General features: G+C 36.5%; 1 protein-coding gene and 2 long non-coding RNA genes across 3 annotated transcripts in view; 2 read left to right on the forward strand and 1 right to left on the reverse strand.

The window, feature by feature from the left end:
• The window catches only part of LOC133522666 (uncharacterized), a 268085-nt gene that overhangs the window by 194964 nt on the left and 46178 nt on the right, over nucleotides 1-26943 (forward strand). The gene's annotated exons all lie outside the window — the stretch shown is intronic.
• Nucleotides 1-26943, forward strand: part of LOC133522665 (uncharacterized) — a 115031-nt gene that overhangs the window by 48271 nt on the left and 39817 nt on the right. Inside the window, exon 3 of the mRNA XM_061858055.1 lies at nucleotides 11440-11540. Coding sequence (XP_061714039.1) covers nucleotides 11440-11540 — 101 coding nt within the window. The remainder of the gene's footprint in view (nucleotides 1-11439; nucleotides 11541-26943) is intronic.
• On the reverse strand, nucleotides 17349-20417 carry LOC133522659 (uncharacterized). The gene is made up of 2 exons (XR_009800099.1): nucleotides 19676-20417; nucleotides 17349-18686 (listed from the first exon to the last, which is right to left on the reverse strand). It is a non-coding gene; the product is annotated as an uncharacterized LOC133522659 (long non-coding RNA).

Raw genomic sequence — 26943 nt, forward strand, 5'->3', positions numbered from 1 at the left:
AAATGAAATGCAACAAACACATACAGAGTACAGAAAAAGAGGCTGATTCTAGAGATGAGAGGAAGAAGGATACTCGAATAGGTTGATAGTCGGAAGGTCGAATGGAGATTAAGTAAACTCAAACTGAAGATGTGTTGTATTCTTGGTTTACAAGTATATGGCGAGTGGGTAAAACTAAACATAACTTATTTAAAGGCTATTATTGCTTACATGCTATTTATACAATTACGTGCGTCACATATTTATGTTCCAGGCAGTAACGTATAGTTACTGTTATTAATGTATTAATTTAGGCATATAGTACAATACAATCAAAGGTATAAAATAGTTATCGGTATCGATATCTACTACTATAAAACTTTACAAAAATCAGAAGTAATTTTATTGCGAAAATTTAGTTCAAAAATATTAAAAGTTATAGTTTAAAACAGAAGTAATTTAAAGTACTATGAACCAACGGGAACTGCCAACAGACTTTGCTTACTAAATTTTCATTTCAAATCGGCAGTTTAAGCATTGTGAGATACGAGTACATAACAAAATCTTTTTTTCTGATACATATATTATCTGTAAATAGGTATAGTATTTTTGTCGCATTGACAAATTGAGTAGTGTTAACGTTTCAATTTTCCCTTTCTGCCCTATATGTTAAAACATCATAATATCTTGTGCATGCGAGTTCATGCGGGGCACACTGTGAGCTCAGTAAAACCAATATCAAATCAAAGTCATCATTGATAATTACGTTAGACTTTGGCCATGACATGACAGGACGCCAGATAACCGCATCGTTGTTGGCATGGTGGATGGAAAACATGGTAGTGGACAGCCACTGACCCGATAAAGAAGGCCTCACGTCGCGACCCTCAGTCATGAGGAAACGAGAAAGATGGAGAAATCAAAATCAGGTTATAAAAGTTGAAACACCGCTCCTGGCATCTGATTAATGATGCATGCGTTGCTCGTTAGCATAATTTCATATTCAATCGTACTTAACCGACTGGAAATGGTAGCACGTGTACAGGATATGTGATTGAACTTATATCAACGTATACAACTACTGAAGAGTGGGCAAAACCTCGATTCCAAACTATTTTCAGGTTTTTATTTTATTAAATTTGTGATGTTCATGTAGTTAATTGTATATATTTTAGTGCTTATGGATCCACAATGCTTGGGAACTATCAAGTGTGTTTGACGCAAAGATTTCAATATTAAAGATAGGCATTTAGACCGCCATTTGTATTTTGTGCAATAAAGTTAAAATGAATAAATATATATATAAATTATCCATAATTCAGGAACAAAATATTGGTGATAAATACACAAATAAATGCTCTTCAACCCCGAACGTAGTGATCCTGCCTACGAACCACGCGTGGTTCGTAGGCAGGATCACTACCGAGTCTGTCGACGAAGCTAGAAGGCAGATTCAAAAGTGAACTAATTTAAAAACGTTACAATTAAAATCCTACGCTTCACCACTAAAAATGGAAACATGACAATTAGACTTAAATCAACCGGTATAAACCGTGACTACCTTTTATATTGTTTAACCCTAGTGAAACTGATGATGAATTACATTACTTTCATGTCGCAGGTCGATAATAAAATATCCAGTTATTTAATAGATATTTCTATTTTTCCATAGTACTGAGTCAGTGAGTACGCTTCACGTCAAGATGCTTCAAGCACTTGCGATTCAAAGGGAAATACTCTATCAAATTGTTTGTTTCTCGAGGAGTCGGCTTTATTGTTCTCATCGTATTTTGTGCTCAACTTGTTAAAATAGTTCCCTTTATTTCTACTATTTGATGCTTTGAAAAGGTATGATGAACTTTAGTTGTTACAATATTTGTTTGTTTAATTCGTTATTGATTTCCTATAGATATAGAATTTGTGAGTTTGCGATGCTTTGTTTATCTGATGTGTTTATTTAATTGTCAATCTTAAATAACCTCACTCATATCTTTAGTTATAATACTTAATATGAATTAACGAGACAGATATAACAAAGAAAGAAGAATAAAAATAAATTTATTTAATTTCACAACACACCTACTACATAAAAAGAAGGGATGCAGACAAAAAAAAATTGGACGCTAATAATATACGATTATCAATCGGCATAATGCCGATGCCGCGGCAATCCGTGGCGCTGGTTTCAGTGGGGGCTTGACTTAAAAGCTTAAAACTATCAGTTACTTACAGGCGTAACGTACATATGCCACCGACATACGACGAAAAGGTCTATAATGGTTATTTATTCCGATATTTACTCTCCCTGTCACGCAAACAAATACTTGCAGTCATAATGAACGAAACAGCAAATATAACATGAGTAAGCGCACCATGAATCAGCTTAGGTACTCTTTTAATAAAAATATTTTTAGCACAAGGGGAGGAAAATGTTGCTTGTCGTAAGCTGAAAGGCAGTTGATGTTTTACAATGTAGGCACTTATGCTTGTTTCCAAATAAACGTCATATAAGCTTCTATCATTTATAAGATTGCTTGCATACATACAAGTACTGTATGTGGTTTCTGTTTGAATGAAAAATGTAAGAGGTTTTTAGAATAAATAGGAACATAAAGAGAAAAGAGTATGGCTGCTTCTCCATACAAACGTAGTCCCCATTTTACTCTGAGAATATTGACATTATGGAAAATATTTTGACATAATTTGATGTATATTAACCATAGCCGATGTTTTAATTATTGTAAAAATTAGGAGCGAAAAACTGATTTCATACAAATTTTAAATGCTCCCAACTCTTATAGCTGTGGTAGCATATACAACAAATTGTTTCAACATATTTTCAATAACATTAATATTCAGAGAGGAAAATGAGGACTAAGTTGGTATGAAAAGCCGATTTTGCGCGCCTCTGATTTCGTCTTGAAGTCTGACAATATTCCATTTGGCCTTGTAGTGTCACTGCCACTTACATAACCAATAATGTGTGTCAGTTATGTATGTCAGTACCTGTCATATCAACGAGCAGTTTCAAAACATGGTTTTCTTTGTGAATTTTTCACATTTTTGTAATAAAATCGATTATAATTGTGAAGTCTTTTCTTCTTGTTAACATTGGTTATATTTGGATCTCTTGCAACGTCTGTTCTCAAATAGTACTCCTTGGCAGTAAATTAATTAGGATTACTGAAACTTTGCAATATAGTATATTCAGTTCGGCTGTCTATAGTCGTGGGCTAGTTTTTGGAACAAAGTTCCTTATCGGACGGTTGGCGGATGGGGGGGCTATGCGAAAAAAAGTGTAAGATTTTTCCATAAAGTGCCTCTTTTATTTAAATTCTTACTCGAGAATAAGTAGCCTATTTTCATCGATCTGCGTATATCCTATAGTGACCCAGTTAGCAAACAACCGCTTAGAAACAGGTGGTAACAGCTACGATCCGGATTCGATCCACGAACGTGTATGTTACTGAACATGTATATTACGTTATGTATTTCTTTTACACTAGAATTTCGTATTTTTGATTCACTAAGCAGTGTGAAGCGCGAGCTAAGCGTATCAGTTTCAGCTTGAGCAAAAATGTTTTCTTATGTTTGGTTGTTCTCCCTGCTAAACATAAAAAAAAACACAAATTGTGATATTATGTGAGCCGATTCTATAATTATTATTTTGTCGATTTTTTTTATTTGGTAATCAATACTATAATACGTTTATACGTGTTCCACAACACTCACGCATTTTATTTAGACTTTACCTACACTTTTTCTACATAGTTTTAATTCCTTTATAGGGTTCCGTCGCCAAATGGCAAAAAACTGAACCTTTATAGATTTGTCTGTCCGTTTAGGTCACAGCCACTTTTTTCCGAAACTACAAGTTCAAACTTGGTAAGTAGATGTATTCTATGAACCGCATTAAGATTTTCACACAAAAATAGAAAAAAAAACAATACATTTTGGGGGTTCCCCATACTTAGAACTGAAACTCATTTTTTTTCTGTGGTATCTATGGATAGGTCTTCTAAAATGATATTGAGGTTTCTAATATAATTTTTTCTAAACTGAATAGTTTGCGCGAGAGACACTTCCAAAGTGGTAAAATGTGTCCCCCCCCCCCTGTAACTTCTAAAATAACAGAATAATAAAACTAAAAAAAATATTAAAAATATTAATTGACCCAGTTACCCTACGTATAGCCGTCGGTCTCCGCCTTGGAATCGAGGTATGCACAGACCACGCCTGTGCTTCTTGTGGGGCCCAAGTGGACCGGCTTGGCCACCACGGCCTTTCCTGCTTCTCGGGCGCCGGCCGCCTGTCTCGCCACGCCTCCCTCAACGACATCCTTAGAAGGGCTCTCGTCAGTGCCAACGTCCCCGCAGCTCTGGAGCCCCAGATCGTGCGGGACGATGGCAAGCGCCCGGACGGGATGTCGTTGATCCCCTGGAGAATGGGCCGCGCGCTGGTGTGGGATGCTACCTGCGCCGATACGTTGGCAGCATCCTACATTCAAGCGACCAGCAGAAATGCCGGGGCAGCGGCTGACGCCCGAGAGCGGTTTAAGGCCTACAAATACAGCTGTCTCGGCGCCAACTACTAGTTCGTAGCATTTGGCGTCGAGACACTTGGGCCGTGGGGTAGGGGAGCGCGTGGGCTCCTTAAGGAGCTTGGGAAGCGGTTGAGGGAGGCAACAGGGGAATCTTGCGCCGGCAGCTTTCTCGCGCAGAGGATTGCTATCGCAATACAGCGCGGGAACGCTGCCTGCGTGATGGGCACCTTGCCGAGGGGCCTAGGTTTAGAAGGTAGTTTTTAGGGGTTTTTTTTTTAGTTAGGTTTAGTTTTAGTTGTGTTATCATAATTTTATATTTATAATATATTGTTTCCTTGTACAAAAGTTATATTGTATGTCTATGTAAAAAAAATATATGATATACATTACCATGCAAACTTCCACCGAAAATTGGTTTGAACAAGATCTAGTAAGTAGTTTTTTTTAATACGTCATACGGGAACCTTCATGGGGGAGTCTGACTCGCACTTGGCCGCTTTTTTGAACTATATACATAAAATACGTAGTACATTTATTATTTACATCTATAAAGTCACGGGTTTTGGCTACACTCATGACACAGACAAAGAACGTACGATAATGTTGCTACAAGGTACGGTATCTCTGTCCAACGGCCATTAAAGAGCTTCCAAATTCAAGATGCATTACCAGTGCGTTGGAGCTCATTCAATTGTTACCTTCTTGTTTTGATGAGGTTTTAGCTCAAGTACTTTCAGTCTCGCAAATTATACGAAACATAGGCTTGGCAAAAGCAGAGCTATCAATTCCTCTCAGTGGTGCCTCATTGGACCAGGATACTTTGATCTCCGATAATGCATAGTTTGAACTGAGCTGGAGGTCTTACTTGTAGCGGATGATCTAAACGGGATGTGGTTTTATAGTGATGAGAATATGACTAGGCCGATTACAGGCGATGCCGTAAAGTGCGGATCTCGGCCAAAAAACGATAATGAGCTCATTTCTCTGAGTACTCGTGTAAGTGGTGGGTTCACCGCAGATTGTATTAACGTTTAGAACTACACTCAAGTATATGAGAAACTATGTTATTTCTGTGCTGTATGGGTAGTCTAATGTCATATTAATATTTTCTTACAACAGCAGATCTCTTCACAGTTCAAAAACTGATGAGAAAGTTCTATTTTATCCACATGCAGGAATGGCAAAGTAATCAAATTCAAATTGTCCTTAAGTTGACTGGTAGAATAGTATTAAAAATAATATATTGACTAACGTTTATTTAAATTGAATTTGAAATGTTTTACTAATTTTGTTCCTAGCATCGGAGAGGTGATTTCTTTCTTGTATTTCAGTCGGGAGCAAAATTTGTTTAACCCTGGTGCCTTGTAACCCTTGCAATGAGCAAAAGATAAAAACGTATCTACGTTTTGACGCGTAGATTAATCCGCTATTTTTACTGATTGTACGTACGTTTGAAAAGAATAGAATAATTTATTCGCAAGAATATGTCCTTATTAAAAGTGAGTAACAATATTCAGCCATATAGCATGCAAATTCAAAAAGCTGAGGGGCGGGAGTGGGTTAGGTTCGGCAACGCGCATGTAACTCCTCTGGAGTTGCAGGCGTACATAGGCTACGGATACTGCTTACCATCAGGCGGGTCGTATGCTTGTTTGCCACCGACGTAGTATAAAACAAAAAAAATTGGGAGTATTGACAGTATTAAAATTATTTAGATGTCCAAGGAGTATCTGGACATGTACAGAGTAGAAACAATGTTTCTGAAGCCATCTCGTTACCTTTGTCTTAAATTCTAAATCATACAATAATTTGATATTATCAGGAAGCTTATTATAAATTTCAATAATTATATTGCATGCATTACGCTTATAAATGTAACCATGACAGGGAGGTTGATAAAACAGATTTTTGTACTGGGCTCGTTCGTTTACTTTAAAAACATCAGAGCGTAACCTAAAATATTTCATATTAGCTTTGACAAATAGACAAACTTTTTTGATATACATGCATGCTAAAGGTAAAATATATTTCTTGAAAATGGGTCTGGAACTGTCTGTTATCCATGCATTTGCAAATGCGCGGATGCATTTTTTTTGTAGTTTAAAAGCTTTTCTGACGCGGTTTAGGGTCGGCAACGCGCATGTAACTCCTCTGGAGTTGCAGGCGTACATAGGCTACGGAGACTGCTTACCATCAGGCGGGCCATATGCTTGTTTGCCACCGACGTAGTATAAAAAAAAACAAACAAAAACGAACAGAATTCCCCCAGAGTAGGAGACCGTAGTTTAAAGTGGAAGATACATAGCCGTAGTAGGCTGTAATTGCAGCTTCTTTCAAGACTGTTTTAACAAGTTTTCTCAAGGCAAATACAAATTAGTCCATGTAAAAATGTCAGACAAAGCATTATTAATTATTAATTTATAGTTTTTAATTTATTGGATGTATGAATTGTGTTGATTATTACTATTTTATATTGTTATATTTTATATTATTTAATTTGATAATTATGACATGTCAGAATATTATAATAATAATTTAATCTAATTTATTGGATATTTGAATTGTTTTGATTATTTTTATATTGTTTTATTTTACTGTGATTGAATTTGATTATTATTATTTATTATCTTAATTGTACTTAAATTGACATTGACCTAATTATATATTGTATTACCTTTTGACATGTAAAATTTGTAATTTTATCAATAAAGGAATATGAATATGAATATAGTTATCCAAACATTTACAAAAATAGCACTAGTGCCATACCTTGTCTGTTGTCACATTGCCAGTTGCTGTATCTATCTTAATCACATGGTTAATAGTCAGTGATTTGAGCGCTTCTACGTTTTACTCGCATTTCTGAATATTCCAAGCTTTTAGCAGCCACCAATGATTAGCTGACATTTCATATACGAATGTGCTTTGACTAGCCAATAGCTAACGCCTCGATTAACTGCGGTGAGGCTATATTCACATAGGACACGATCAAAGTGTACTTGGAAGTAGTTTAATCTCTATTTTATCTATTATAAATCTTATGGTGATTTTTTTTTATTTAATAATTTTGTGTATGAGCCAAATAGCTTAAAATGAATTGATTTTAATGTTTTAATTATTTTTATCGAAATTTTTTAAATTAAATACTTCTTTTTGTCAGAAAGTTTCATTCTATTGATACATTTTAGTGGATTGGATCCCTTTCCCTAAATTACGTCCAATAATTCCTAGTGATATGACTTGTCACTTTCTACCCTACTTCTATACGCGTCAGTCTCTTATACTTTTTCCCTCATCACACCCTTCACTGTCAGATTAACCTTGTCCCCCATTTTACCCTTTACTCTGATACTGTAAATTAGAAAGAATAAACAGACAGCAATTTGAGAAAATCTTTTGCTAATTTTTCGTGAACATATGCGTGTTTATAAATATTATTTTAATCATAATAATAAAAATTAATTTAATAAAAAAGTTTTAGATCTACCTGAACCGTATCGCGAATCGCGATATGTGAATCGCTAAATGTCGCGAGTGAATTAACACACGTCCACAAACGTCAAACTATTTATTCATACCTCCAAAATTAAGTTTACAGTATGTGTGGGGCACCCCAGTCATGCACAGAGCAAAAACGGATTTTTTTAATACCAAGACGGTGGCAAACATGCATACGGCCGGCCTGATGGTAAACAGTCACCGTAGCCTATAGACGCCTGCAACTCCAGAGGTGTTACATTCGCGTTGCCGACCCTTCAAAAATCTGTAAACTCCTTTTTTGAAGAACCTGATACTGTAGACCCTTGGGAAAACCTCGGCAGGAAATTCTCAAAATTGCATTAAAGAATGTTAAAGTATAATTGCCAACGAACGCAGTTATGATATTCAAATACATAATATCGATGGCCGATCGTAAAGTTCTTGACGTTCCTGTGTAACGTTTTGACGGTAGTCGCATTAAACCAATAGATAGTTATAGTCGTTCTATTTGTAGCTGGCCCCGACGGGCTAATTCTTTGTCTGCCTGCTTTTACGATCGGTCGTCAACACATACATATTTGTAAGCAAGTTGAAAAAAAAAAAAGACTATATAGCTTTAAAACGCTTTTGGTTAAATGCAGCATGCTATCTTGATGCGGGCAATTTACTAAGGATTAGGTATTGGCGTTACCCGCGACAATGCAGCCGGCAGTAATGTGGCCCAATCAGTTGCATTGAAAATGTATCATTTTTTTTAAATAAGCTAGGCTAGCTGGCAACAATGCGGCGCGGCAAGGTAGTAAGAATTGGAAATCAACTTTCATAACTGCTTGTATCTTTCCAGTAGTTAGTTCATAAAATTCCAGGCAAAATAAAACTGACGATAAGGTGCAAGACGTCTGCAAAATCGTTTCTTTGTATTTGTTTGTCGGAACGAAACGCTCGTACATAGCTGCTTGTTAAATTTGTTACATTGAAATTGTGTACTTTGTATCTTTATGTTTAATGTGAGTATTTCTTGTAAGATGGGCACTCATTTATTTTATTCCCGAGTTACAGGTAGGTAGTAAAGTTTCACAATTCATTAAAAACCAGTTTATTAAAATAAGCTCATAAAGTCAGACCAAGATAAGTCTGCAACGATTTTGATAGCACACGCAGTGCAAGTGTTATTTTCAATGTCAAACTTCTATGATATGATGAGGTATAAATAAAACTTGCACTGTGCATGCTGTCAAAATCTTTGCAGACTTTTCTTCATCTAACTCTAGTAACTTCAAGAAATGAGCTAGTAACGCAGCAGACCTAGCATATGATTGGCGCGACTTTTTCTAACTACATTAATTAAAGAGGGACGGGTAGTCTATCTCGTCGCGAGATACTCTCGCGCCAATTATGTGCTAACCCGGCAGGAGGCTATTCAACATGATAAGTCATTATTTTTTTGACTCGTAATAATAATAATCACCCTTAGATGTGCCGTCCCACCCACGGGTTTTACCAATGTAATCAGTCAACGAAGGCGAAGGCTAGCTTGTGACGAGCTGTTGGGAAGTAGCAGTCTCACGTACCTGATCGCTCCTGGGAGAGCTGAGTCGCCCGGAAGGTAAATGGGACGTGGGCCTCCGCCTCTAGCTAGCGTTAACCAGGGGGCCTACCGCGTAAATCGGAGTTCGCCAATTGCGGGCTTTTTTCTTCTCCACTCTAATTACCTGTTATTGAGAGTGAAAGAAAAATATTCTCGCAATTTGCGAATTTCGGTTTTCGCGATAGGCCCCCAGCCGTCCAGATTGGACTTACGAGAGCTATCCCGAGCGTATTTGCTGGCTATCTGTTTCAAGTCCAGTGAGCCATCTTTAATGTCGCTTTTTATGAGGGCCCTTGCGCAGGGCAAGTCACCGTCTGTCGGAGATAAAATTGGACAGAGCTCTTTATTAGGCAGGCGACGTCTTTAATTCCATGGCTCAGTGGTTCCCCGATAAACTAAAGTAAACCTAATGAATAGAATCAGGTGTTACTTTGCGGAAATCCATACCAGTTCCTTTTTCTTTGAACTTGGCTGGACACGCTACCGCGTGTCTAGATTAATTAAAACATAAAATATTACTTTGCTAATCCGCGAAAAGATAACGTGCTAGTCAATCAGTGCTAACCCGTTAACTTAATTGCGTATTTTTACATGCAATTAATGTTCCTATCCATCATCATCATCATCAGCTCATTTAGTCGTCGGACTTCGAACCGTCAACATCTCCTGAGAATGCCTCGTAGAGAGCCGAAACTCGTCTTTTGTACTTTCGGTGGTGGATTGTTATATTTATTTGCGTATTTATTTTTGTGGTGGGAGGGTGGGAAAATTAATTGCATGTAAAAATACGCAAGTAAAAATAACGGCTTTGCACTGATTGACTAGCACGTTATCTTTTCGCGGATTAGCAAAGTAATATTTTATGTTTTAATTAAAGTAAACCTCCTACCCCTGCTGACATGTCTATTGATCTCTATTATTTAATTATGTAGTCCATAAGTATAGTTTTTTTTAGGTCAGTTAATAAATTTCTCTCTCTGCACCAATTGCAGGTATCTCTGTTTGGCCCTGTGGATGACTGGTAGAGAATGCCATTTGCCTTCAGTTTCAAGATAAGATGACGAGCACTCGGACGTCTATCTTAGTATAATAAATTTCCGAGTCCATCAAATTCTCAATAGTTTTTTTTATACTACGTCGGTGGCAAACAAGCATACGGCCCGCCTGATGGTAAGCAGTATCCGTAGCCTATGTACGCCTGCAACTCCAGAGGAGTTACATGCGCGTTGCCGACCCTAACCCCCTCCCCCCTCGTTAAGCTCTGGCAACCTTACTCACCGGCAGGAACACAACACTATGAGTAGGGTCTAGTGCTATTTGGCTGCGGTTTTCTGTAAGGTGGAGGTACTTCCCCAGTTGGACTCTGCTCTAGATCTGGAATGACATCCGCTGTGCTGTGCCCTACCACACAAAGCGAGATGACATTCACAATACCCATACCTCTCTTGTGGACGTAGTTTAAGGACATACCCGGGTCCAAGTTTAAGGACATACCCGGGTCCAAGTTTAAGGACATACCCGGGTCCAAGTTTAAGGACATACCCGGGTCCATAATAAATGTTTTATATAAATTAACCAATATCAGTCCAAATATCGGTCGCACTGCCCGTGTTTGGCGCCATATTGGTGCAATTCCTCGAAACGTCGGAGGTAATTTTAAAACTTAAGTACTTTTCATTGTCCCGTGGTCTCGGAGGACTACAGGAGAGAGCCTACTTGGACAATAAGGTCCTCGAAATGTCAGAGGTACTTTTAAAATTTATTTACGCAATTATATCCCGTTTTCATAAGCAATTATGTGTATTTCTACAAGTCGTATAAGTTTTAATCAGACTTTTCTTTGTTTCAGAGTAAAACACTAGACTTGGCTCTAGTGTCAATATACAGAGGAGGCGTGGAGCTGGCCTCTGTCAGTAGATATGCAGGCTCGCCTTATAATACCACAGATAGGTAAGTTCACTTTTAATTTTTTCCTAATCGAATACTATGAGTCTATTTTTGAATATTAAAAAAAAAAGATTAAAGTTGAACGTATGTACGTCAGTAAGTATTTACCTGGTTGCCGAAAGAGGGTTAGGTATTTAATCAGGGTCAAATTCCTTGGCACGGCCTATTTAAAGGCATGATTACAATGTTTTTTAAAAGCCTATAAAGTGCCCCACACCCACTGCTGGGGCACTGACTGCCAACAAAACGCAATTGTCTCTGTCGCATTAATATGGATAGTGATAGAGAGAGAGATAACTACGCTATGCTACGGAGCGTAAACGATTGGCACATTGCCTGTGCGGAACAATGAATTGTCAGTTTGTGGTAAAATTTGTAAACAACAAAGCATTAAATAAAATATTTCTCTTTTTGTACAATCAATAATAAAGTTTCGTAGAAATGCATTCGTTTTATAAATAACAATGAGGTTTTATTACAAAAGTTAAACGTAAATAATTAAAAACATGTTCATAAAATAACTACAACCCTTAAAATATTATGTTTCACAAATACCGCATTAAACCAACGCCACCAATTATTGTAAGTTTTTTGTCAGAAAATTCATTATTTATACAAGTTTTTGTCGCTGACTCTACTTTTCTTTCAACAGACAACTGTTTATTTATTTATTTTAAACTTTATTGCAAATAAAATAAGTGCAAATGGCGTACTTAATGCGTTAAGGCATTCTCTCCCAGTCAACAACTGGACCAAAAAGAGACGTTTGTTAGGTGCAGGATTTATAATAGATAAATTAAAACGATATCAGCACTAGCTACACAGAGATACAGTGCGAAAAAAAAACGGATTAGTATAGGTTAATGGAGAATTTTTATTCGCATTCGTATTTGTGTATATACGAATATTCGCATCATTTTAAACATTCGCATCAAGTGAAGTGAATGATTTGCGAATGCGAATATGCGCAGATCGTGTCCTGTCTCGTCGACTCAAGTAAGTACGGACTGTGCGCGCAAACTGCTGTCTAGCAATGCATTTTAACACTTTATAACACCCCGTTCTAAAGTACCTATCTTACTCGGAGAGAGCCTTCTCATCGCTCGTCAATCGTTAGCAGAATAACGAAGCTACAGCCCGATTCGAACTTCAATAAGATACGTCAAATATTATTTAGGTCTAGATACGATAAGGTCCGATATGTCAGTGTTAAAAGTGAAATTTCTCCAAAAAAAACCTACCTAATATTTGCCGTATTTTAAAGTTCGATTTGGGCCGGTAGTCTATTTTTTTGCACACGAATTTGAAGGCATTCACTGTAATTTCCCCTACGTGTTTAGGTAAATTACAGACTCCAACAAAACGCTAACCCTCTAATACCAAAGCGCTACTCCCACATATCAATTCAGTCATCATAATCTAGTGATTTCCCGGTCCATAGCTCAACTGCACTACGTAGATAATAGAATGGTAAACCGAGAATAGCCATAAGCCGCCGATAATGGGGTAGCTTTTGCCACATATTCGCATTATCATAATGCCGTTCAAGTTAAATCTCGATTGCTACTGCAACATCGTTATTACTGCAGCGTCGCAGACGCGGGAAACAAGCGATGTTTGATTGATCAATTTCATTATTGTCACGATTATCAGCCCGATTCGAAGAATGATTAAGACACGTTTAAGATCTTGGAAAGATCTTTAAAAGATCGATAACTAAAAGACATGTCAAAATTGACGTTTATTTCGATTCCGCTGTGATCCCAATAAAATCTACGATATTTCTAACATCAAAGTGACATTAGTTGCCCGAATCGAGCTGCCTGCTAAATGATTTTAAGTCTAATAATCGCGGACAAACATACATATTTACCTACATGCGTTCATACAAACATACGGGTCAAACTGAGAATCTTTTTTTTTTGCTTTACGCGGGCGAAGCCGCGGGCTAAAGCTAGTACGACATACAAACGATATCTAAATGAGAACTTATCTAAACCAAAACTTATCGTTATCGTATCTCATTATTCGAATCGGGCCGTAAATCGATAACTCCGTCACACATTGTATTACGAAGATTAACTTAAGGTACATTACGAATAGAGACTACAGTATTTCTGAGGCAACATTACGGCAGCAAAAAACTAGGAGATTTCTTTTTTCTTTGATAAATTTTGTCGATATCGTTGCTGCAATGCTATATCGATAAAAAGGTTTAATCCGTCACTCAATTTATCAGGGCATCCGCTAGCTGGCGCGGTTGCACGGAGCGGGCGAGCGTTTTAACGAAAAATAATATGTCATGAGACTCATGAGTAACGCAGATTGGCGCGGACGCGCGCGACGGAATTTACCAACAATAATGGCACCCGCGTGCGTACGTCCGCTTCGTGCACCCGCGCCAGCTAGCGGACGCCTTCAACGAGATTGACAGTGACATCGTCGGTTCACCCTTGAGTTATATCTGCTGGGATCATAATTCGAATATCCGTGTGGAAATATAATTCCATAAAATAACCGTTCGTTAAGGCTACATTCCGGTTTAGACTGCAGCAGAGTATTAGCAAAAAATAAAGGTTATATTCGAAATCAAGAAGCGTATTGTTCCAAGCTACACAGCTTGATTCTGGAACAATACGCTATCGTAAATTTTTTCCTCAAATTGGTATCCATGTAAATGATAGCATTTAAGTAGTTACTCATATTATTCCCGTGAGCATTTTGCTTGTCCATAAATGTATTGACACGAACGAGAAGCACAGGAGAACGATAGCAAAATAACATTACTTAAATAAAAACGTGTAATTTTTACGAATGATGACAAACATATATCATTTTGAATTAAATTGTAGCTTCGAATTAACGTCCAGACCAAATTTATAACCTGTTATTACAATCAGAATACGTCTGTAGGTAGGAAATGGATTATTTAAGCCAATCGAGTTTTCGTTATTAGATCTGTTTCCGATATGATACTGATCTGACAGTGTCATGACGATTTGGTTGAAGAAATGTCACTTTTGACACTGACAGATCAGATCATAAGGGAAATAGATCGAAGAACTAAAACTCGAATTGGCCTGTTTTCTCCAAAAATTTCGAATCCAAAATATGAATTGTGTTACGACTTTGCGCTCTTTTTTTATGTTAGAGGAGGCAAACGAGCAGACGGATCACCTGATGGTAAGCGATTACCGCCGCCCATGGAGACCCGCAACACCAGAGGGGTTGTAAGTGCGTTGCCGGCCTTTAAGATGGGAGTACGTTCTTTTCTTGAAGGTTTGAAGGTCGTATCGGTCCGGAAATACCGCAGGCGACAGTTCATTCCACAGTTTAGCTGTGCGAGGCAGAAAGTTCCTGGAGAAACGCACAGTTGAGGACTGCCAACCATCTTTCAGACCTTTGAGTATTATTTCGTTACTGGAGATAGAATTTCAATAATTTTCAATTCTCTCTTTCTTTTTAATAAAATAAACTACGCCAGATATACAATTAAAGCATAACATAGCTTCGAACTTGTACATTTTTAGACAAATTGAAGTTCCGAGAGATCCCAAGATTTTTGCGACTTAATTAACACATTCTTCTCTTAATCCGTTGGGAGCATGTCAATGAAACTAGCACTGAAATTGCCAAATAGCTAGGACACTGGTATTCATTATACCTTTAATGTTTTTAGCAAAAGTTGCCTTTAATGTTATTAGCTTTTTATTGAGGAACCCATTATATTCAGCGAACGAATAAATGGACTTCAAATAATAATAAAAAAATAAGCTAAGCGAACAGTTGTTCTGACTGTCCATTTATAGCACATTGTGCAACGAGGGTGGTAAGTGGAATTTCGGATACGAGGGAATTAAAGACCCGAGTTTGCAATATTTTTACCCCCGGAGTTACACACAATGTTTTTCATCACACTTGCGAAGAAAAAACTAAATTTTAAGCAAAATAATTATTAAATACGGTGACATATCAAACATTCGTCCGCCATTTTGTAATTTCTTGGCAGGTGAGGCATCGAAGGCACAGACCTATTCGGCATTCAGCCACGATTGAAAATTATGTAAAAATATTTTAAACGGTTGTTAAATATATCAAATAAAATAATTTTAAACATATACAAAAATAAGATCTTTTTCGAGCAAGTGTGATGAAAAATATTTAATAGGATAGATCCATATCTATTCTTAAGTTTAAACCGAGGCACTCTGCAATGACTAAATTAGGTACGCAACATGTATGGCTACCTCCAGTTTGACACTGACATATTCGCTAGTATGTGCGTAACTTACTTTCTGTGTATCTCGCTCATACACGCATATTAGTGCATGAACATGTCATTGTAGTTTTAAAATGAGAACGAAACTCGGCGGATGAAATTCGGCTGAGCTTTCTGGGGACTCTTAATCAATACACGCCCTAAGGTATATGCTCCCTTAATCAAATCTAAAGTAATGCCGTTCCAAGCAACCACCGTGACGATCTTAATGACGTCCTATTGACGAAATGAAGAAACACCACTAATGATCTCACTATAACGTGAACATATTCTAAATTGAATTTAATTCCTACTGGAATAAGGTTGAATATTGAATTGCCGTGAAATCTGAAAGTTAGGTAAACATATCTAATTTACTTCGTTTCATAAAAGGCTCGAAATACTGAGCTAAACTGAGTTATTAACAGAAGGCAGACTGTTGAATGTTAACCCTTTTAGCGTCTAACGTTGTTGGTACGCATAAAGTTTGTAACGTGTGTTACCCTTTATAAAATTATTGTTGTGTATACCTTCAAACCATCAGTTGAGAATGTATATGTTACCGTAAACACCTGTTTTTAGTGACAACTCGTTTTACCTAGTTAAAACTAGTTCCCGTGAAAATGCGTCTTCACTAGTTAAAACGAGTAAAACTAAAATTAATTTTGAATAATCACTTACTACTTACTCCGTTGGCTCAGCGAGTTCAGCGACCCAAAATGAGACTCGGCCTCCGACACAAGACAGCGCCGCTTGAATAATAGTGAAAACTAATTTTCACCGAGGCGCTTTGCAAAAACTAGTTTTGACATTTTCACTAAAAACAAGTTTTTACATAATAATATATAGGTACGTATAAACAATAATTCTTCCGCGAGCCCTATGTCCCTAATGAGGGATAACAGGAGTACATCATCATCATCATCATAAATAATTTATTCCGTACTAAAGGTGTGTGCTAACATATGTCCTATTACTGCAAATACCGACTATCTGCAAAAAAGTAGTTTTGAGATAATCGCATTTTAAAGTCTGGATGTATTTTTTTATGAGTAAACATGGCAAATTATGGTTTGTATTTATTAAACTCTAAAGTTTATCTTATCTTGTTTACTACTTAATCATGAAAAGTTCCTAAGTTTTGTTTTATTGAGGGTAAAAACACATTATTAATAAAAGTGTCATGTACTTAGCCGGTTTTACCTGTAGCAACATTTTTTTGTAAATTTCACTCAGAAACACCATCTAAGTCAGAGTTTCCACTAGATTGAGCTTTATTTTACATAAACTGTGCTAATAATACACAAAATAAGAAAAATCTGTCATTGATTTTGAAGATATTGTCAAATTCAATGGAAATTGCTAACGACATATGCGGTTTTACCTGTAGAAAATATTGCAGTATCTAATTAAAGGCCCTTAACTTCACTAGAGATAACTCAAAACATGTTTTTTTTTTTGTCAAATAAGTTGTATTTGTAAGCTTATAATTTATTTTATAGGTCTGGTAATTATACTATTATTTGAGGTGTGGAAAAATAAACAACCCCAAGTTAGTGAGTTATGAATTTACTAAGAATAAGCCTACACAACATTAATTATCTTCTTCTTCACTACTAGATTCGCCTGCTGCAACGTCTGGCACACGATCTATGACATTAGTATCACAATTAAGTGATCGAAACCATCCATGGTACTCCTCGGGAATGACCCCTTTGTCGCAAAGACCAACCAAATCCTTCTTCTTAGCTGCTGAAATTGCTAATGGCTCGTCGTATAACTGGCGCAATGGTTCGACTTATCAAGTTGCTTCCCTTTCCTGGAACTGTATCAAGGGCCGGATTGAGGTGTCGATGTTTTGCGAGATTTTGGTGCTTCGCTGGTATCAAAGTTTAAATACACGTCGGAAACATCATAGTTGAAGTATATTTTTAGATCACCCTTCAGGAATTTCATCTTCTTAATTTTAAGCCAAAGAACTTTGTCGCCACTGCAGTCTTTGGTTTTATTTTTCAACAAAGCTTCAGCTAGCTGTTTCAGGTCATAAAATTAAGGTTCTTTGTTCATCTTTTTATTACCAGCCCTATAAACTCATTTCGACCTAGCACTTTTAAAAATGTTTGCCCAGTCCGTCATAGAAAATATATCTTTGTTCTTTTTTGCACTTTCGATGCTGCTATGCATTGAGTATGTTTCCATGTACGAATGCCTAGACTCCAGAAAGTTCTGTTCAATGACTTGCAGATGATCTATTTTGTTAACAAACCAGAGTATAACAGCTGCAACGTTCTGGTTTCAATTTTGACCACTGCATGTATCAGAAAATAATGACACACTTGTCACTCTAGTAGAAATACGCTTCGACAGATAATGGTATAAAATTGTACCAATCTCTGCGCTTTCTTTTTTGCCATAAATCTCGGACCAATTAAAACAAAAGGCATTATTGGGTAAAGCACATTCGTATATAGTCAAATTGTGTACGGTCAGTTTTCTGACATAATACAACAAACCAACTTTTGAGCAAGGTATTTGCAATATTGCTTGTAAGTCAAAGGAGATAAAGTCCTGCAAAGTAGTTAAATCGTCATTATTGCTCCTGCTGCAGCTATTAAGAGACTTTTGTTCTTACTCTGGGTGGTAAGTAGGGTCGTCATCTGAAAAATCACGGCCACCGAATAACGAATCAGAGTCTGAAGATGTTTCGGAGACTCGCTTTGCTCTGAGATTCGGTAGTGGTATCATAATCTGGGATTGCTCTTGATCCGACTCTGCTGCATTGTCATCAATAAAAAAGTTACTTATTATTTGATTCATCTCCTCGGCGATAAGTTCCCGAGATTCGTTAAGGTCGGAGGCCTGATTATGTTCCGATTCCAGCTGATCTTCATCTAAAACAAGTAAATTTATAAATGTATGTATGTATGTATGTTCTGCACTTAACTACACTGTGATGATTGCTAGGGACTTGCATTTGTGCTTAAAGGATTGACAACATATAGGTGATAGGTATACCTGCGGTTCGAGACATCAATAGGATTATGTGTCAAGTGAGTCTTAAGTATATTTCTAGCCCCCTTACACATAAAAATCGGCCAAGTGCGAGTTGGACTCGCGGACGAAGGGTTCCGTAACATTATCTATGAAAAACGGGGAAAAAATACGTTTGTTGTATGGTATATGTCCCTTAAATATTTATTTTATTTTAATTTAGCTATTCATTTATTAAGTGAATATACAATTAAATATTTTGTGAATATTTCAAGCGTTTACCTATTGCCATTATTAATATTTAGCAAAAAACGGCATAAAAATCACGTTTGTTGTATGAGAGCCCCCCTTAAATATCAATTAATTCTGTTTTTAGTAATTTTTGTTATAGCGGCAACATAAATACATCATCCCTGAAAATTTTGACTGTCTAGCTATCACGGTGCTTGAGATACAGCCTGGTGACAGACATACTAACAGACGAACAGTGGATTTTTTTAGTAATAAGGTCTCGGTTTTACCCTTTGGGTATGGAACGCTAAAAAGGTATTTGGACTGCTAAGTACCTGTGTAAATACTCACACAGTCTGTAAAAGTAAGTAAACGAAAAAGTTACCTACAACGACAAAGCTAGCCGGCGAGCAGCGGGCCCGCGCTTGCTAGTTATTGACCTTGGATATTTAAGTCATCACAATACATACGCACTAGTCGCACTACCATCAAAATTACATTCATTGTAACACTGTCTAAATCTACTGCAAATTCTTACATTCAATGTTAATCTTATGTACCTAAATGCCGTATAATCTGCCGTAACTAAACATTTCAATAATACTAACCTCAAACTTCAATTGTACCTAAGTATTATAAACAAAAATATGTTACTTACGGTCTGCATCCTTGTTTCCCATTGCCAGTCTAACGAGTCTTCTGCTTCTTGAATTCATTTTTATAACACACCGTCATTAAATAGGGTTTTAAACTGTTTATCGATCTAACACCACAATAATTACCAACCGTCAAATCGGCGCGTAAGCAGCAACTGAGCGAAGTTAGCTACGGCGCAAAGCTCGTAAGCGCACTTAATTAGTTCTTCCTGTAGAATTTTGTGTTTATGTCAGAGTAAAGCTATACAGGCAAAACCAACTAAGGCGCCGTACAATATTATGGCAGTAAGAAATTGTCGTTAATGAACTCAAAGAAGTTCTAGAAAAACGTGCTAAAGATGTTTGATATATTTTACCTGTCGTAAAAAATATAGCTTAGTAGATATGAATATATGCAAAAAACAAATAAGTAAATATACAAAGTATTTTCTGAGAATAAATTGGCTCATATTCAATAAAATGGTAATGCAAAAAAACACTATATATCGGTAGTAGTTTTTACCTGGAGGTGAAAATATGAATTAGCGTATTATCATACACATATTAGATTTTGCCTGTTTAGAGTGACACAAAATTACCAATATGTTACTTTACGCATTAGCTATTTTATGAACGCGGGATCGTATCAAAACAGGGGTTTTACCAGTCTGTAGATAATGAAAAACTATTTCTATTGGTTTAAGAAAAGGCATTTCGTCAAAAAGTCACTTAGTTGGTATTTGCAGTAATAGGACGATATATTTGATTTAAAAAAAACACACACACACACACACACACACACACACACACACACATAAAGCTATTTGCTGTTTAACACGCAAGTCGTGGCTGTTTCACACTTGCAAATTGGTCAACGAAAACCACCGATTGTGCATATATAGAAACATACGTCTTTGTAACATAATTATATTACATTTTATTTGTAACAAAAGAAAAAAAGATAATAAAAAGTTTGTTATGTCTATAGATGTGACATGACTTCGACTTTTTCGCGGTCGACGGGTTAATATAGACAAAGTAGATTGTGTTGATTTTTCCGAGGAAGTCTTAAGCTCTCAAAGAAACGAGATTTTGGGTAGACGTTGTTCCGTCTGGAATGAAATTCTAACAACGACGCTTTATATTACAGAAGAGGTTTATTGAAAATCAAATTTATTTTAACAAAATTAAAGTATTTTGTTGAGAAATTAGAGTGGGTTTTTTTTAGAGTTCCGTAGTCAACTAGGAATCCTTATAGTTTCGCCATATCCGTCCGTCTGTCCGTCTGCGGCTTTGCTCCGCGGTCGTTAGTGCTAGAAAGCTGCAATTTGGCATAGATATATAAATCATGCATGGCAACAGAACAGTAAAATAAAAACCACAAAAATAAATTTTTAGAGTACCTCTCATAATAAGTGCATTTTTTTTTTGTTTTTACCTAATGCTGGGGGTTATAGTTAGATAGATCTTTCAAAACAAATATGGATCTTCGAAAACCATTTTTTGATAGTCAATATTTTTGGAAATTATCGCCACGAAAAAAAGCTATGTACACGGGGTACATAGCCCCCCCCCCCCCTCTTACTTTTGAACTAGAGGTCCAAAAAATATGAAAAAAATCGTAGGATCAAATCTTAATAACTACTTCCAATGAAAGCTATAGCGAACATGATCGGTCAAGCCGTTTTTTAATCTTTGCAAAAAGTCTTCACTTCTTACGTAAAATTGCGTAAAAACTCCCTTATGGTTGTAATGTATATGATACTATTAATAGCCCCCATTTAGCTTATTCTGACGGAATGGTAACTACGGAACCCTACACTGATCATGGCCCGATATGCTCTTGGCCGATTTATTTCGTGTCTGTACTTTTGCACCACCATATATATAACATTGTTGTTAAATATAAATATGATGAATTATGTATATAATGATGGTAGTATCGCGAAATAGGTTTAATGATTATTTTTATTGCTAAAGAAAGGACGTTTAGCACAAGGAATTTCGTACATCAACCGGCCTGTTTCTGTCTCTATCACACGCGTATAATTATAGTCCTGTAACGCTCGCACAGTGTCCATTGATCGCCGGCATCATGGGTCAGCAATATAACTACGCGTGTGCGATAGACATAGAAACAGGCCGGTCAATGCACGAAATTCCGCGTGCTAATAGTCCGTCCTTTATCTTCAAATGGTAAAATAGTACGAAAAAACCCGGTCACTGATATCCTAAACCAGTTTTAATGAGTCTCAAAATATATACGAACTTGATTATTGCATTGCATGCCTTTACACACTTACCACGCGACTGCTGACTTGGCTCTGAGTTTTCACAAATCAAAAGTATTCGTGACTTTTAATGAAGTATTTGCCGATCCTTATAACTTGATTATAGTGAGGTTTACGATTTCTTTTAATCTAAGGAGCGTATTCAGAACTCATATTTTTTAAATAGCTTGATATTAATATCACTCCAATGAGATGTAATGATGTTGATATCAAAATAGTATCTTTAGTAACGGCCCGATTAGAACAATGTTTCTGACCCTAACCTGCGGTTACCGGTTAAACATGGGGTTACCGTGATTATCTGTACAATTTGACACTGGGTTAACGGTTTAACCGGTTAACCCCAGGTTAGTGGGATGTAAGAGCGGTGCGAAAAAACGTCACTTTTGACACTGACAGATCGGTATCGTATCGCTGTGAATTTTAGTAGCACCGTTTGAATTGAGCCGTACTTAAGCGACATGCGCTGAAGTTCTATTTAATTGCAATATTTTGTAACGATTTTCGCAATTTCTTTAATATTTAATGAATCTGAAAGAGAAATGTTAAGCAATTCATGTTAACGATTTTTCGTCTCATAGATAGTATCGACTTATAATGGTTCTTATAGGTGTTAAATTCTTCGTAAAGTTGTTTCGAGTTAATTCAGAGGAAAACAAATGTATTATTCGTGTTATAGTAAGTAAACTTCGAGATATAGATATGATATGTAAAACAGTACGTCAATATTTTTGGTTATAGAGGTCAAATTTCGAGTTGCGTAGATAAAAATTTACTGCAAAACTATGAATCGTAAGTTTCTTCGTCTTAATGAGGTTTAATGGTAGTTTTGGGCTTTGAAGGGACGGGATTAGCGTTTTATTTCGTGTTAACGAGGATTTCATCTTATCGGGGTTCGAATTAACGAGGTTAGACTGTATTTTGATGGAACCCATTTACGTAAAATATAGAAACAATGATAGGTCACTTTTGCGAAATAAAATTGGTCTAATGAAAACCTTGAACTAATTTATGTCTTCATACCACTTTCATATCTGTTATTTTAAATATAAAAGAAAATGGTGAAACCTCGCAATGAAAACCAGTTTTATTTTTATTTTAAGTATTTAATTCAAAGATATCTTAGGTCTTAATACCATTAGAAGACCTCAGGTCTGTGGTAGACCATGTCAGTCTCGCATCGGTCTATTCAGCCACCAAAAACGGTGTCTCTCCGGCGTTACGCCATAAATCGTTTGCAATAGACGCAAAGGCCCATGATGATCTTAGCCTTAGACTTTGACCAACATCAAATGGAAGGAAAATCAAGTTAGCTTAGTTGAACTGAGTCAATCCAATACAGAGTAAAGTTCGTTAATGTTCTTCAGAAACTAATAAGACGTATGTCGGTACAAAGCTAGTATGGAGATGAGACATTTCGGCTTAGCATGACAGTATAGCGATTAGCAAGGCGAAGTGAAAACTGCCAGGAAAGTGCCCAAGTTTGGCCAAGGATAGTGTTGCTCACACGCACACTAATTTGTTTGGCGCAAAGCTGAAGCTGCAGCGAGTCAGTACAATTAGAATCAGAATTAGAATTCTGAATACCGTTAACCGGGTTGACTAGGGACGGCTGGGGTTAATAGTTAATAGGGCAAAGCTAAAATGTGATTTAACTGATAATTTCTTAAAAACAAGTTGCAATTATTATATCATTCGATTGAAAATAATAATAAATTTTGTATGGTAAAATTTGTGTGGGTATTGTCTAAGAAATTATCAGGTAAGTCACATTTTTAGTTATTTAGCTATTCACCTCAGCTACTCCTATTCACCCCGGTTGACGGTATGTACCTACTACATTAAATAAATTAATGATAATAAATAAATAAATATTTGACGACAATCTTACACAGAACATAACCTAGCCCCAAACTAAGGAAAGCTTGTAGTACGTGTATGATACAGATACACAAATAAATAGATATATACTTAAACAACATAAAGCAGGTACAAGTGCATGGACATATAATGAATGAAATCAGTATTTTTTCGGGTCAAGAGTAAAACTCAGTATTTCTTTTATTTTAAATTTGAAATGTACTTTTTTATATAACATCTACGTATATTCCAAATCTGAACGCGGGAGAAATATTGTATTTTTTTTCTACCGCACTATAAAGGTACACAATATTTGTGCCTAATTTAATAACACACACACTCTTCCCCATACACCCCGAGTACCAAGTTAAAGATTAGCACGGAACTCAATTAAATGGACCCCAAACTTCTCCAGAGATCCCGATCCGTATAATTAAATTTTCCGAGCAAAAGTACTGCGTGATTGGAATGTGGTTCTTGGCTGCACGCTTTGTGATAACTAGAACGCAAGTTACTGGAACTTTTGTATTAACGTTGTTTTCATAGCTGGGATAGAATGAAGTTTACAAAATGGCGGGGGACTCAAGTGTCGGAAGTTAAGGGAATATAGTCTTTGTTTAGTTTTGATGCGTTGAATTGTTCTATCGGTGTGTTGGTTTAGCTGAACTGTTTTCAATAGGTGTTTTGTAAATTAATACAAAATTAAATGATGTCCGTAATACAGTCAGCATCAAAAGTAGCGGATCAAATAACGCTTCATAAGTATCTACCATTCTGTAACAGCTAAACAAAAAGTGATGTGTTTAATATACAACAATTAAGACTGTAAAAGATATACTTTTGAACATGAGTTTTAGAAATTTATCTATATTTGGAAAAGTTATCCAGGATATCAGATACTGTTAGCGCGTTATTTCATCCGCTACTATTGATGCTGACCGTACTTGCCTTGGAACTACTTACCGTCCAAAAGTAACTCGAATATTTTCATTTAAGTGGGAATATTTTTTTCACCACACCAGCTGGTAAAGGCTCTCTTGATTGTTCAAAAACGGATGAGCAAGTTGCATTTTATCTACACGAGTGGCAAAAATCAAATATTGAGTTGTTTCTTTATGTCTAGTAGAATTGATTTAAAAATTCAATAATGATCATTTGGATTTGATTTTGTTTGATGTTTTACAGTTAGTATTTTCCTCGCGGTAGTGTGGTGAAATATTTAGTGTTTCACTCGGTAGCAAAATTTGTTTAACCCTCGTTTCAACGCCTTCAAACCCTCGCTCGTGGTTCAATTTTGGAATCATTCGCTTCTTCGGATATTAATATTGGCACGCGCGGTTAAACAACAACTTTGACCCCTTGTAAAACAAATAACTATTGAGTATAGTACTTAGTTCTATGGCTTAATATTTGCATATATGAAGAAAAATATAAGACAAAAGCAAATAGAACTATTAATTATACTTAATTACGTCTTAAACTCGTGGACCATATATAGTTATGGTACTAGACTATAGTTTGGTGTAGGGTTCGCAATCCAGGTCTGAATCCGGATCCACGGATCTTCCCATACCTTTCGGATCCGTCATGCAAACGTTAGGTGGGTGTGGTTTAACGGCACTAAGGAAGACCAGTGACTATCATCTTTTGACTATCTATCCCATTTAACAAACCTACTAAACTTGCGAGAGGAAGCAGTTGAACACACATAGTCTTTTGTTTTTTTTTTTTTTTATCTTATCCTTTTCTTCATGACTCAAAAATATATTTATACATTACAGAATACATTCTGCCACAAATTAAATCATTTAAGGCAGCAATTTATTTCTGAATGGTTGAACTTTAAGGAAATTATTTACATTAAACTCCCTAACAATACATAGTCGAATGAGCTTCTGCAGGAGCGGTCAGCATTTCAGTATTTGTGGAAGATTTATTTATTTATTTAGAAACAAACGGTCAAGTACAGCAATACTGCAAGTAAGTTAAATTTATCTTTACATTAGACCTGTTTTTAATAAATATATAAACTGTATGCATGATTCAAAAGGTGTATTAATTATGAGGCTGAGCGCAAATGAATATCATCATTTTACCTATACGCTATTGTGTAGCCCAGTCGCTGGCAACGAGGCTACACAATATGGTTAGCATTTTGGTCTAGGAAAGTGATAAATACCTACTTGTATAGAAACACTATGCGAGTATAACCTCAAAATCGACTACGCTTTTGAGCTGCTGTGATTGCATGAATATACATGAGCGTCAAAGCGCTTATAACAATAGGTAGCCAGTGCAGGTTTTACTAATACTTTGGTTGTGGTCGTAAGGCAACATAAAGGCCACAATCTCTTTAGCCTTAAGGTTGGGTGGTAGATGCCTTATAATATAAAGTCCGCCTTTTGTAGTGTTTGTCTTTTGTGAAATAAAGGTTAAATAAATAAATAAATAAATGTGCACTGTAAAGAACATACAATACGTTTGGAATACAGACTAAGTACACAGATATCGTATTAAGAAGCATTTACAAAGAGCACGAAATCACCATACATAGGGGCAATTTTACTTGTTAAATGATACGATTTGAGCAGATCAAATAAGGTACAGTCAGCATCAATAGTAGCGGATGAAACAACGCGCCAAAAGTATCTGACATCTCAGATAACTTTTCCAAATATAGATACATTTCTAAAATCCACGTTCCAAAGAATATATTTTACAGTCTCAGTTGTTCTATATTAAAGACATTACTTTTTGTTAAGCTGTTATAGAATGGTAGATACTTATGAAGCGTTATTTGATCCGCTACTTTTGATGCTGACTGTACACACTATTTTATGCTATAACAGCGCGGGTACACCCCTAAAGCTTAAGTTTTGTAAATATTTTTAATTTACACGAATACTGGTCGGAATGTGGGCGCAAGTGATATAAGCGGTTTTTTTTTATTACGTCGGTGGCAAACAAGCATACGGCCCATCAGGTGATGGTAAGCAGTTACCGTAGCCTATGGACGCCTGCAACTCCAAAGGTTACATGCGCGTTGCCGACCCTAACACCCTGCACCCTCGTTGACCCCTGGCTACCTTAGTCAGCGGCAGGAACACAACACTATGAGTAGGGTCTAGTGTTATTTGGCT

Source organism: Cydia pomonella, chromosome 11 (genome assembly GCF_033807575.1).
Source record: "Cydia pomonella isolate Wapato2018A chromosome 11, ilCydPomo1, whole genome shotgun sequence".
Classification (NCBI taxonomy): Eukaryota; Metazoa; Arthropoda; class Insecta; order Lepidoptera; family Tortricidae; genus Cydia; species Cydia pomonella.